Source organism: Mustelus asterias, chromosome 8, assembly GCF_964213995.1.
Source record: "Mustelus asterias chromosome 8, sMusAst1.hap1.1, whole genome shotgun sequence".
Taxonomy (NCBI): Eukaryota; Metazoa; Chordata; class Chondrichthyes; order Carcharhiniformes; family Triakidae; genus Mustelus; species Mustelus asterias.
The window spans coordinates 12,378,885-12,393,507 of NC_135808.1; the positions used below are offsets into that span (position 1 = coordinate 12,378,885).

The following is a 14,623-nucleotide window of genomic DNA, read 5'->3' on the forward strand; positions in this document are numbered from 1 at the left end:
ATTCCACCCTCCCAGATTCATAATGTCTTTCACTTGGCACAAAATAGCAGTTCGACAGCCACGGTACAGAATTTCCCTGCGTTCCCACTGATCACCAGGAAATAAACATGGGAAATAGGAGCAGGAGGAGGCCATTCAGCCCTTCAAGCCTGCTCCATCAATCATTATGATCATGGCTGATCATCCAACTCAATATCCTGATCCCGCCTTGGCCCCATATCCTTTGGTCCCCTTTGCCCCAAGTGCTACATCTAACTGCTTCTTGAAAACATTCAGTGTTTTGACCTCGAATGCTTTCTGTGGCAGCGAATTCCACAGGCCAACCACTCTCTGGATGAAGAAATTTCTCCTCATCTCTGTCCTAAACCATCTACCCTGTATCCTCAAACTGTGACCCCTGGTTCTGGACTCCCCTGCCAGAGGGAATATCCTTCTTGCATCTACCCTATCTAGTCCTGTTAGAATTTTATAGGTTTTTATGAGATCAATTCATTCTTCTGAATTCCAGAGAATACAATCCTAACCAACCTAATCTCTCCTCGGATGTCAGTCCTGTCTTCCCAGAAATCAAGCTTCTCTGCACTCTATCTCGAGAGCAACAATTGTTGAAGTATAAACAGTTCCTGCCCACAGAACTTTGTATCCATTACAACAGTCTTGATACAACTTGTAAACGCATCAACAATACTTACACGTGAAATAATATAAAAGAAGTGGCAAGATTAAAATGAATGGCGCCGCGGCAAGAATTAGATTTGGTGGTAGTTTGGCTGCTGGCTCAAATCCTTTTTCTGCAATAGATAACATCATATTAATACACAAACTGCACTTCTAATCAGCACATTAATTGAATGACTCATTATAACATATAAACACAAGTTATTAACATCACATGCACTTTTTAACATGTATGCAACGCAGAATTCATTAACTGTCCCCTCTTCGAGGTCTCTCAGTTATAATAGACCATTAGAAATTCTTGGTTCTGAACATTTTCACCTTGTATTATTCTCTCCAGTTCATTGTCCCCTAGAAGGAAGGCGATGGCCTGGTGGTATCATCACTAGACTATTAATCCAGAAACTCTGGGACCCGGTTTTGAATTCCACCACAGCGGATGGAGGAATTTAGATTCAATAAAAAATAATAGCTGGAGTTAAAAATCTACTGATGACCATGAAACCATTGTCGATTGTCATAAAAACCCATCTGGTTCACTAATGTCTCTTTAGGGAAGGAAATCTGCCATCCTTACTTGGTCTGGCCTATATGTGACTCCAGAGCCTACAGCAATGTGGTTGATTCTCAACTGCCCTCAGGCAACAAAGGATGGGCAATAAATGATGACCAAGCAGTGACGCTCATGTCCCACGATTGAATTAAAAAAAATTTGATTGGATGAATGTCTGGCCAGTGCATTCTGGACTCAACTGGGAGCGTGCCTCACAAAATTGTTCCTGATTACCAACCGTTGATCTTAACCATCTAAAAACAGTGAACGGTTGGGCAGAATTTTCGTACGCTCTCTACCGAGTTGGTGAGGAGTCTTCAAAGCGTCAGTCATCAGCAAGCATTTCAAATGTGCCTCACACACTTAAAAAAACACTTCCTTTTAAATGCTGTTGGCTTTTGGAGTGTGTGGAGAAGCGTTCCAGGAGGATGAAAATGTCAGAGTCAAATTAAAGTTTTAAGTTTATTCATTAGTGTCACAAGTAGGCTTACATTAACACTGCAATGAAGTTACTGTGAAAATCCCTTCGCTGCCATACTCCAGCACCGGTTCAGTGAATTCACTGTTCGCTGAGGGAGAATTTAGCATGGCCAATGCACCTAACCCCCTGGCCTAGGAAAATAACAAACATTTATAAGATCCAAGTGTTTTAGAGTGATATAGAATTATAGGATTTTTACAGCACAGGTGGAGGCCATTCAGCTCATTGTGTATAGACTACCTGGTTGGTAAAATAAGACCTTTTCTAAGTATATAAAGAGGAAGAGGGTTAAACATTGGTCTCTTAGAAGCAGAGACAGGAGAAATTATCATGGGGAGTGAGAAAAGGGAAGACACACTAAAAACATATTTTATGTCTGTAACCCCCTATACTCTTCAAGGGATCCACTTGATCCCAGCTGCCTTTGCATGTCATATGCCTCCTTCTTCTTGAACAGGGCCTCAATATCCCGAGTGATCCAGGGTTCCCTACTTCTATCAGCCTTGTCCTTCACTCTAAAAGGAATGTGCTTACTCTGAACCCAGGTTAACACAATTTTAAAAGCCTGCAGCTTACCAGACATCCCTTTGCCTGCCAACAGACTCTCCCAATCAACTTTTGAAAGTTCCTGTCTGATAACATCAAAATTGGCCTTGCCCCAATTTAGAATTTTATTTTTTGGGCCAGACCCATCATTCTCCATAGCTATCCTAAAACTAATGTAATTATGGTCACTGGTCCCAAAGTGATTCCTCACTAACACGTCTGTCAACTGCCCTTCCTTATTTCCAAAGAGGAGGTCGGGTTTTGCCCCCTCTCTAGTCGGACTATCCATATACTGAATGAGAAATTCCTCTTGAATAGATTCAACAAATTTCTCTCCATCCAAGCCCCCAATACTGTGGCTGTCCCAGTCAATGTTGGGAAAGTTAAAGTCCTCTATTATTACCACCTCATTTTTCTTGGCGCTATCTGTAATCTCCTTACATATTTGTTCCTCAAGTTCCCGTTGACAATTTGGGGACCGATAGTACATTAACACTGCAAGAAATTACTGTAAAAATCCCCTAGCTGTCACACTCTGGCGCCTTTTTGGGTATGCTTAGAGAGAATTTTAGCAGGCCAATGCACCTAACCAGCACGTCTTTCGGACCATGAGAGGAAACCGGAGCACTCGGAGGAAACCCACGCAGACATGGGGAGAACATGCAGACTCCACACGGACAGTGACCCAAGCTGGGAGTTGAATTTGATTTCCTGGCGCGGTGAGGCAGCAGTGCTAACCACTGTGCCACCATGCCACCCATTGATGACACAATTCTCTCATGTAACAAGTTCTTTCTTGTTTTGGTTGAAGGAGTGAATTGCATTCCAATATATTCCCCCCCCCTTACTGTCCTCCCAACCACAGTGGTTAGTACTGCTGCCTCACAGCTCCAGGGACTCGGGTTCGATTCTGGCCTTGGTTGACTGTCTGTGTTGAGTTTGCACATTCTCCCAGTGTCTGCGTGCGTTCCTCCAGGTGTTCCGGTTTCCTCCCACACACCAAAGATGTGCAGGTTAGGTGGATTGGCCATGCTAAATTGCCCCTTATGTCAGGGTGATGAACAGGGTAAATATGTGGGGTTACGGGGATAGGGCCTGGGTGGGGCTGTTGTTAGTGCAAGCCCAATGGGTCAAATGGCCTCGTTGTGTACTTTAGGATTCTAGGAATCCTCATGGCTAACTTTCCTTCCCCCTGGAATCATTTTTGAGAATCTCCTTTGCACTCTATCCAATGCATTCACATCCTTCCCCAAGTAATGCACCCAGAACCGGACATAGCACTAAATCTTCAACATGACCTGCTTACTTTTGCACTCACTGCCCTTATTAATAAAGTGGATTCTGTAATTTGATTTCTGTGTCTGTGCCCTGTTTGAGAACAGAGACCACTCCATCTGACGAAGGAACATTGCTCCGAAAGCTTATGGTATTTGCTACCAAATAAACCTGTTGGACTTTAACCTGGTGTTGTGAGACTTCTTACTGTGCTTATTAATAAAGCCTAAGATGCTATGGCCGAATTCTCTAACCTCGCCTGCAGCTGGGATTCTCCAGTCCCGCTGCAGTGAATGGAGTTTTGGCTGAGCACCAAATTCTCCATTCTCGCTGGTAGCAGCAGGTTGAACAAGATCGGAGAATCCTGGCCAATATGATCTATTAACTACTCTCAATATATCTTGCTACTTTCAAAGACTTGTGTTCATATACACCAAGGTTCCTCTGTTATTGCACCTCCCTTAGAGATTCTCCCTTTATTTTATACTGTCTCTCCATATCCTTCCTGCCAAAATGAATCACCTCACACTTCCCTTCATCTGCCCAATCCAACACCTTTTGAAGTTCATCATAGCTGACAATGTTTCCAATCTTCATATCATCAGCATTTTTTGAAATCATGCCCTCAACACCACAGTCTAGGTCGTCAACAGTGCAGAAGGAGGCCATTTGGCCCATCAAGCCTGCACCAACCACAGTCCCACCCAGGCTCTATCCCATAACCCCACCCATTTATCCTAGCTAGCGCCCCTGACGCTAAAGGGAAATTTAGCACGGCCAATCCACCTAATCTGCACATCTTTGGAGTGGAGGAAGAAACCGGAGCACCGGGACGAAACCCACACAGACATGGAGAAAACATGCAAATTCTGCACAGATAGGCCGGGAATCGAACCCGGGTCCCTCACGCTGTGAGGCAGCAGTGCTAACCACTGTGCCACCATGCCGCCTCAAAAGGAAGCGCAAGAGCAACATTAACCCCTGGGGAACTCCACAACAAACCTTCATCCAATCTGAAAAACAACCATTTATTCACTGTTTAGAATAAATTTATTTCATTCAAGGGTTTCTGAAGCATTGAATGCTCTACCGCAGGGTTGAGCTGGGTTTAGGCTGTGGTGAGACAGGTTAGTTTTACCCTACTGATGATAAAAGTGTTGTTGCAATAGTAATCCTGCTCAGTACGAGAGGAACCATAGGTTCAGACATTTGGTGTATGTCCTTGACTGAGGAGCTAAAGGTGCGAAGCTACCATCTGTAGGATTATGACTAAACGCTTCTAAGTCAGAATCCCGCCTAAAAGAGCATCATTCACAAAAAAAGTGGATAAATGTTTCAAACAAAGGGAGATGCAGAACCAAGAGGAAAGAGAGGGGTTAGATTTGGATTGGTCTAGTAAAGAGCTGTCACAGCCACTATGGGCCAAATGGCCTCCTTCTGCACAGTAAGCTTCAACAAGTTGATGGTTGCAGCGAAAACTGTGGTAAAAATGACTGTAATTAACTTTCCTAACAACACTTGTAGTTCACCACAGTTCTTCACATTTGACAATGTTTCCAATCTTCGTATCACCTGCAAATTTTGAAATCATGCCCTGAAAACCACAGTCTAGATCATTAATATAAGGAAAAGCAACATTAACCCCTGGGGAAGTCCACGCCAAACCTTCATCTAATCTGAAATACAACCATTTACCACTGTCTTTTTGTTTAGAATAAATTTATTTGATACAAGGGTTTCTGAACAAAGGGTGGCACGGTGGCACAGTGGTTAGCACTGCTGCCTCACAGTGGCAGGGACCCAGGTTCGATTCCCGGCTTGGGTCACTGTCTGTGTGGAGTTTGCACATTCTCCCCGTGTCTGCGTGGGTTTCCTCCCATGCTCCAAAGATGTGCAGGGTAGCTGCATTGGCCGTGCTAAATTCTCCCTCAGTGTACCCGAACAGGCGCCGGACTGTGGCGACTAGGGGCTTTTCACAGTAACTTCATTGCAGTGTTAATGTAAACCTACTTGTTACTAATAAATAAATTTATAAAATAAATGAATCATTGAATGCTCTACCGCAGGGTTGAGATAGTAATCACTGCATCATTCAAGCATAAAGTGGAACATTTTTCAAACAAAGGGAGATGCAGAACTGAGAGGAGAGAGAGGGGTTAGATTCGGACTGGTCTAGTAATGAGCTGTCACAGCCACAATGGGCCAAATGGCCTTCTTTTGCACAGTTAGCTTCAACAAGTTGATGGTTGGTGTGAAAACTGCTCAAAACGACAGTGTAATTAGCTTTACTAACCACACTGGTTTTAACAGGATATTACCTGCAGAGTGATGCACCATCAATCGAGCAAAGACTAGTTTGTATGCAAGAACAAATAGGCTTTTATTAGCAAAAGACTTGGAGCACACCCATGCCGATGAACTGGTCCAGACTGAGGCAGGGGGATGGGGAGCAGTCTCCCTTATACCTGGACCGGGGGGAAGGAGTCTCGGGTAGGGCCAGCAGGGATGTGTCCAGGCATGTCACATATACAGGTAATAAGCTAACAGTGGTTTACCACACAGAGTTGATCTTTTAGTTACAATTTTATCATTTAATTCTCACCAGCTCGCTTCAATGTTTCCTGAATCAGGATTGCCGACACAATTGTGACAACAGTGTCACCGAAGAGAGTTAGTGCACTCAGAATTACGCAGCAAGCTGGAACCAAACAAAATGGAATTACAGAGTGCACAAGTGTCTCACACACAAAGACATACAAGCACACAGTTGAGTACACAGGTGCCCACATACGTGTTCTGATCTCTGTCTCCTGTTCTGCTCATGGAGAATACAAATTGTCAGGGACAGTGCAGTCCACAATCCTGTGCGAGGGGAGAGATACAAAAGGGTCCAGAGGGGAAATGTTTTCACACACAGGGTGGTGAGTGTCTGGAACAAGCTGCCAGAGGTAGTAGTAGAGGCGGGTACAATTTTGTCTTTTAAAAAGCATTTAGACAGTTACATGGGTAAGATGGGTATAGAGGGATATGGGCCAAATGCGGGCAATTGGGAGTAGCTTAGGGGTTTAAGAAAAAAAGGGCGGCATGGACAAGTTGAGCTGAACGGCCTGTTTCCATGCTGTAAACCTCTCTGACTATATGACTAAGGTCACCGAGGTTCAGCAAACCTACCTTATATTAAGTCGACCTTTCTCTACACCCTAGCTATGACTGCAACACTACATTCTGCACTCTCTCCTTTTCTATGTTGCGGTATGCTTTGTCTGTATAGCGCGCAAGAAACAATACTTTTCATTGTATTCCAATACATGTGACAATAATAAATCAAATCAAATCAAACAGAGGGAAATCAAGGGGAGAACAGTTCACATCCCTAACAACCAGCCCAATATCCCGCCCATTTTAATAATAGAGAGAGAATCAAATGACATCGTGTACAGATGTCTGTGCATCACTGCCCAATTTCCCAGTGTTTTCCAGGATAATCCAATAATCCCAGAAGCAGGAACATTTGCCCCATTACCTTCCTTTACCGAGGTTGTGGTCCCTTTGTGAGTGTGTAGGTGTTGGCCATGGATTAGTTAATGCCACTCTCCCCTCATAGTCAGCAACTGTGGGATTGACTCCACTCCCTCGGCATTTAATCAAGGCTAGCATTTCAGCGTGTCGCTGAGGGACTATCAGAGGTGCCGTGTTTTGCATGAAATGTCAAGTTGAGGTCTCGTATTCCCTTTTCCGTAGATGTGAAAGCTTTTGTGACTTCATAGGGCATCACGGTTGCACAGTGGTTAGCACTGCTGCCTCACAGCGCCAGGGACTCAGTTTCAATTCCCAGTTTGGGGCCACTATCTGTCTGGAGTTTGCACATTCTCCCCGTGCCTGCGTAGGTTTCCTCTGGGTGCTCCGGTTTCCTCCCACACTCCAAACTGTGGTTAGGTGGATTGGTTGTGCTAAATTGACCCTTAGGGGAACTAGCAAGGGTAAATGTATGGGGTTATGGGGATAGGGCCTGGGTGGGATTGTGGTCGGTGCAGACTCGATGGGCTGAATGGCCTCCTTCTGCACTGTAGGATTCTATGGATAATTATTTTCCTGGTGCCCTAGACAACTTTTATCCTCCAAACATCAAATACAATAACTTGTTCATTTATCTGCCTTGGGTGGGATTTTCCTGCTTAATTTAGCTGCTCCATTTCCTATTACATAACGGGGACTATACTTTCAAAAAGTACTTCATTGGCTGTGAACTGGCAAAAGGAGCTATGTGAATACAATTTTGTCCATTCAATTTGCAGTGCACATATTCTCAGTCTATCTCCTATCCCTGTAGAATTGATCATGAACACATTCCCCTGTCATTCACAAGCCACACTCTGGAACATTCTAAAAATTCACACAAGTTACAAAAATCGGAAACAACTTTCACAATTTCATATTATTAACATTAGTTCTTGCTCCCTGTTTGTTCTTGGTTATGTGGACAGTAAAATCAAAAGTGATAACGTTCCCAGTTTGGGTCTTCCTCTGAGTTAATTAGACATCAAAACTTAATCATCTGTTTCATAAACTTTGTGGCATTGATGAAGGTCCTTTCTGCCCATCCGATCGCTGCTGATCCTGGCCTCATCATTCAGAGATAGAATCAGAGAATCCCTACAGTACAGGAGGCCATTCGGCCCATCCAGCCTGCACCGACCACAATCCCACCCAGGGCCTATCCCCATAACTCCATAAGCGTTAACCACTGTGCTGCCCTTTATCAATACAGAAGCTCCAACTGTCACTACGGCCTCTCCTGGAAGCCTCGCTTCCAATCCTGGGCTTTGGAGGGGGGCATTTCAATAGTGAGGACAGGTAAGACTCATCCTCCAGACAGAGAAACAATAGCTGACCGAGTCGCCAGAATTTTACTGCCTCACCCATCACAGAATTGGAGCGGGCGAGGGGCGGACAATGGAAATGTCCATTGACCTCGGGCGGGATTTTATGGTTTCCATAGAATCCTTCTGTGCAGAAGGAGGCTGCTTGGCCCATCGAGTCTGTACCTATCACAATCCCCCCCCAGGTCCTATCCCCATAACCCCATGCATTTACCCTAGCTAGTCCCCCTGACACTAAGGGACAATTTAGCATGGCCAATCCACCTAACCTGCACACCTTTTGGACTGTGGGAGGAAACCGGAGCACCCGGAGGAAACCCACGCAGACACGGGGAGAATGTGCAAACTCCGCACAGACCCGAGCCGGCAATCAAACCCAGGTCCCCGGCCCCATGAGGCAGCAGTGCCAACCACTGTGCCACCGTGCCACCCGTTTCAGGACAAGTGTGGCCATAAAATCCCGCCCAATGATTCAAAGCAGGAGTGTCAAATCCATTTGCTTTGTCGAGCCTGAGCTGACAGCCTGGCACAAGCCATGGGCCACGTTCGACACAAGTTACTTGGAAAGATCGGGCTGGAAGTTGGTAAATTGTTAGCATCTCTCACTTAGCTCCACAGTACAACTGTTGGGTGGTGCCAGTCCACACTTGGGACGGTCCTGTATTCCCCTCTACCCAAGAGGAAACCAGAAATACAACAGGTTTAGATTTGAAATATTCCTTTGAACAAGTTAAGTCGCCATCCTCTCAACTCCTTCTCCTCCCCTCACTGCCCCATCCCCCACAATTGACCCTGGTCATTCTGATAGTGTGATATGAATCTATAACATCATGTCTGAACTTACTTTCGGTCGCCAAGATCCTTTGGAGTTTTATGGGAAAACATTTTGTGAACATCAATAATGCGTGCGGTAATAGCAAGAGAACCAAAAGTACCAACATGAACCAAGTGACTTCATCAGCTCCTGTTGAAAGAACAAAAAATAAATAAAATTCGACATAACCCTCACTTAGAGGAGAAAAGGCATTATCACACCACCATTCCTGAAGAATATATAGCATGAAAGTAGGCGATAGCCTACTGGTATTATCGCTAGATTATTAATCCAGAAACTTAGCTAATGTTCTGGGGACCCGGGTTCGAATCCCACCACGGCAGATGGTGGAATTTGAATTCAATAAAAAATATCTGGAATTGAGAATCTACTGATGACCATGAAACTGTGGTCGAAAAAACCCATCTGGTTCACGAATGTCCTACGGGGAAGGAAATCTGCCATCCTTACCTGGTCTGGCCTACATGTGACTCTAGGGCCACAGCAATGTGGTTGATTCTCAACTGCTGTCAGGCAACTAGGGATGGGCAATAAACGCTGGCCAGCCAGCAACGCCCCTGTCCCACAAATTAATTTTTTTTTAAAGTGACTCCACATGGTGGCCCCTAGATGGAGGAATCGAAGGGCAATGTTGCGTTCTTTGACCAGGTGTACAGATGATATAGGGAAATGGTCTATAACTGCACATCATGCCTACATTCCCGATTTCAGACCACACAGAGCTAACATCCCCCAAGGGATAACTCAGCTAATGATAACATATGGCACTGCTGCCTCACAGTGCCAGGGACCCAGGTTTGGGTCACTGTCTGTGTGGAGTTTGCACATTCTCCCCGTGTCTGCGTGAGGTTTCCTCCAGGTCCTCTGGTTTCCACTCTCAGTCCGAAAGATGCGCCGGTTAGATGCATTGGCCGTGCTAAATTCGCCCTCAGTGTACACGAACAGGTGCTGGGGTGTTGCGACTAGGGGATTTTCACAGTAACGTCATTGCAGGGTTAATGTAAGCCTACTTGTGACACTAATAAATGAATTTTGCCCAATCAGAGTTGGCTCGCCAGCCTATCAGCACCCTTTTCTCCTGTAGAATAAATTGTTGTGATTGTTTGAAGTTTGCTATTTTTGTGTTTGTCCTGATGGGTGCAAAATGAAAAGCTTTGACAATGTGTGTCTCTTTTCAGCAATATGTCAGAGGGTACAGTATTGTAGGATACTATTACCAGCTAGTCGAAAAGAAATGGGAGCAATACAGTACCTTCGACTTGTATCCAAGACACAATGGCAGCCATTAGAAGTACAGACGAAAGCATTGGGAAAAACTGGAAGATGGTGAGAATATTTTCAAATAGCTGAGGACCTGGATCATAAACAAATTCATATCAAAATTAATTGCACGTTCAAATTAATTACTCCATGTAAAAGGAGCAGAAATTAAAATGTCACATCTAAATGTTTCACAGAATCTCTTTTATTAAATAGATTAAATTGATAGGCGGCACAGTGGTTAGCACTGCTGCCTCACAGCGTCAGGGACCTGGGTTCGATTCCCAGCTTGGGTCACTGTCTGTGTGGAGTTTGCACATTCTCCCCGTGTCTTGCGTGGGTTTCCTCCGGGTGCTCCGGTTTCTTCCCACAGTCCAAAGATGTGCTGGTTAGGTGGATTGGAAATGTTAAATTCTCCCTCAGTGTACCCGAACAGGCGCCGGAGTGTGGCGGCTAGGGGATTTTCACAGTAACTTCATTACAGTGTGAATGTAAGCCTACTTGTGACTAATAAATAAAATTTCAAAACTTTGATAGGCGGCAGGGTGGCATATAGGCGACACAAATGCGAGGTTAACAAATGCGAGGTGATTCACTTTGGAGGAAATAATAGCAAATTGGATTATTATCTAAATGGAAAGAAATTACAACATGCTGCTGTGCAGAGGGACCTGGGGGTCCTTGTACATGAGACGCAAAAACCCAGTCTGCAGGTGCAACAGGTGATCAAGAAGGCAAATGGGATGTTGGCCTATATCGCAAGGGGAATAGAATATAAAAGCAGAGATGTCTTGCTGCATCTGTACAGGGCATTGGTGAGGCCGCAGCTGGAATACTGTGTGCAGTATTGGTCCCCTTATTTGCGGAAGGATATATTAGCCTTGGAGGGAGTGCAGAGAAGGTTCACCAGGTTGATACCAGAGATGAGGGGTGTTGATTATGAGGAGAGACTGAGCAGATTGGGTTTGTATTTGTTGGAATTTAGAAGGCTGAGGGGGGATCTTATAGAGACCTATAAGATAATGAAGGGGCTGGATAGGGTAGAGATGGAGAGATTCTTTCCACTTAGAAAGGAAACTAGAATTAGAGGGCACAGCCTCAAAATAAAGGGGGGTCAGTTTAGGACAGAGTTCTCCTCTCAGAGGGTGGTGAATCTCTGGAATTCTCTGCCCACTGAAGTGGTGGAGGCTACCTCGTTGAATATGCTTAAATCACGGATAGATGGATTCTTGATCGGTAAGGGAATTAGGGGTTATAGGGATCAGGCGGGTAAGTGGAACTGATCCACTTCAGATCAGCCATGATCTTATTGAATGGTGGGGCAGGCTCGAGGGGCTAGATGGCCTACTCCTGCTCCTATTTCCTATGTTCTTATGACACGGTAGTACAGTGGTTAGCACTGCTGCCTCACAGCACCAGGGACTTGGGTTCGATTCCTGGCTTGGGTCACTGCCTGTGTGGAGTTTGCCCGTTCTCCCCGTGTCTGCGTGGGTTTCCTGCGGGTGCTCCAGTTTCCTCCCACAGTCTTAAAGACGTGCTGGTTAGTTAGGTGCATTGACCCGAACAGGCGCTGGAGTGTAACGACAAGGGAAATTTCACAGTAACTTCATTGCAGTGTTAATGTAAGCCTTACTTGTGACTAATAAATAAACTTTAAGCTTTACTTTAACTTTAAATGGAATCATCGAAGGGTAGAGGGCAAACCTTTTAGGACAGAGATGGGGAAAAATGTCTTTACCCAGAGCCTTTCGCTACCACAGAAAATATTTGAGGCCAAAACATTGTTTTCAAGGAGCAGTTAGAAATAGCTCTTGGGAGAAGGGGATCAGGGAATAAGGGCAAAGATGGGATCAAGCTATTGTGTTGGATGATCAGCCATGATCATAACGAATGGCGGGGCAGGCTGGAAGGGCCAAATGGCCTCCTTGTGCTCATATTTTGCGATATTTCCAATTAACCGAACAACAGAAACCGCGTAAGTATCAAATTTGTCCTACTTTTCATTGCTGGCAAGAATGAATTCATTCTAATTCTCAAGGAAGAAGCAGCCAAAATGGTCAGTGCAGCAATAGAGAGTCCCAGTGTGTAATAATGCTGCTGTGAAAGTCCTGAAATACAAAATTCATTTCAAGGTTTACGTTATTTTCAAACCAGATTACAGACAGTTTCCTCGTCCATCTCGAAATATAAGAACATAAGAAACAGGAACAGGAGTAGGTCATTCAGCCCCTCGAGCCTGCTCCATTTAAGATGATCATAGCTGATATCATCTCAGCCTCAACTCCACTTACCTGCCCGATTACCATCACCCTTCAAACATTTTACTCCTTAAAAATCTGTCCACCTCTTCCTTAAATTTACCCAGTGCCCGGCATCCACCACACTCCGGAGCAGTGAATTTCCCAGACTCACAACTCTTTGAGGGAAGCCATTGCTCCTTTTTTCTGTTTTAAATGTGTCACCCCCTTATCCAAAAACTATGACCTCTTGTTGTAGATTGCCCACAAGAGGAAACATCCTCTCCACATCTACTTGTCAATCCACCTGATCATCTTGTTCAGCTCAATTAGATCTCCTCTCACTCTTATAAATTCCAGGGGGTATTGGGCTAAAGTGCTCAATCTCTCTCCGCAAGTCAAACCCCTCATAAGTTCATAAGATATCGGAGCAGAATTAGGCCACCCGGCCCATCGAGTCTGCTCCGCCAATCGATCAAGGCTGATATGCTCCTAATCCCCATTTTCCTGCCTTCTCCCCATAATCCTTCAACCCATTACCAATTAAAAATCTGTCTAACTCCTCCTTAAATTTACTCACTGTCCCAGCATCCTCACACTTTGGGATAGCGAATTTCACAACCCTTTGGGAGAAGTAGTTTCTCCTCGACTCTGTTTTAAATTTGCTACCCCTTATCCTAAGACTATGACCTCTCGTCCTAGAATGCCCCATAAGAGGAGCCATCTGCTCCATGTCTACTTTATCCATATCTTTTATCATCTTGAATATCTCATTTTGATCTCCCCTCATTCTTCTAAATTCCAGAGAGTATAGGCCTAAACTGTTCAATCTCTCTTCATACGACAAACCCCTCATCTCTGGAATCAATCTAGTGAACCTCCTCTGAACTGCCCCCAATGCCACTACATCTTTCCTTAAATACGGGGACCAAAACTACGCATAATACTCCAGGTGTGCCCTCACTTGTATAGTTGCAGCAATACTTCCTTACCTTTATATTCTATTCTATTCGTTTAGCTATAAATGCCAACATTCCATTTGCTTTCTTTATTATCTGCTGTACCTGCATGCTAGTTTTCTGTGACTCATGAACGAGGACATCTCTGGAAACAATCTAGTGAATATCCTCTGAACTGCCTCCTCAAGTAAGGAGACCAAATCGTTGCAGAATATTCTAAGCACAGTCTCACTAATGCTTTGTACGGTAGCAGCAAAACTTCACTACTTTTATAGTCTAGTCCTTTAGCAATAAGTTCTTGGATTCCATTTGCAAGATTGACAAGATTGTCAAAGTCTTGTTTTTTGACAAAAAGGACACTTCCCACCAGGCTCGTCCACTAATTTTATGCTAAGATGGGATACCACAAATGTGAGGGCAGAATTGAGAGCTTCAAGTTTCGAGTTGTCCAGATCACCAATAACCTGTCCTGGGCCCTCCATGCTGACACTATAGCTAAGAAATCACACCAATACCTCTACTTTCTCAAAAGACTAAGGAAATTTGGCATGTCAGCTACGACTCTCACCAACTTTTACAGATGCACCATAGAAAGCATCCTTTCTGGTTGTATCACAGCTTGGTATGGCTCCTGCTTTGACCAAGACCACAAAAACTACAAAGGGTTGTGAACATAGCCCACTCCATCATATAAACCAGCCTTCCATCGATTGACACTGTCTATACTTCCCGCTGCCTCATGAACGCAGTCAGCATAATCAAGGATCCCACATACCCCGGACATTCTCTCTTCCACTGTCTTCCGTCGGGAAAATTATACGAATTCTGAAGACACGTACTAACCGACTCAAGAACAGCTTCTTCCCTGCAGCCATCAGACTTTTGAATGGACCTCTTAGAATCTTAGAAACCCTACAGC

The 14,623-nt window shown here is 44.6% G+C and overlaps 1 protein-coding gene across 1 annotated transcript in view; it reads right to left on the reverse strand.

Annotated features, from left to right (window-relative positions):
• LOC144496849 (uncharacterized) overlaps nt 1–14,623 on the reverse strand; it is a 54,195-nt gene that overhangs the window by 19,217 nt on the left and 20,355 nt on the right. Inside the window, exons 4-8 of the mRNA XM_078217417.1 lie at nt 12,506–12,616; nt 10,501–10,602; nt 9,258–9,377; nt 6,136–6,231; nt 693–791 (exon numbers count right to left, since the gene is read on the reverse strand). Of these exons, the coding sequence (XP_078073543.1) occupies nt 693–791; nt 6,136–6,231; nt 9,258–9,377; nt 10,501–10,602; nt 12,506–12,616 (528 nt within the window). The remainder of the gene's footprint in view (nt 1–692; nt 792–6,135; nt 6,232–9,257; nt 9,378–10,500; nt 10,603–12,505; nt 12,617–14,623) is intronic.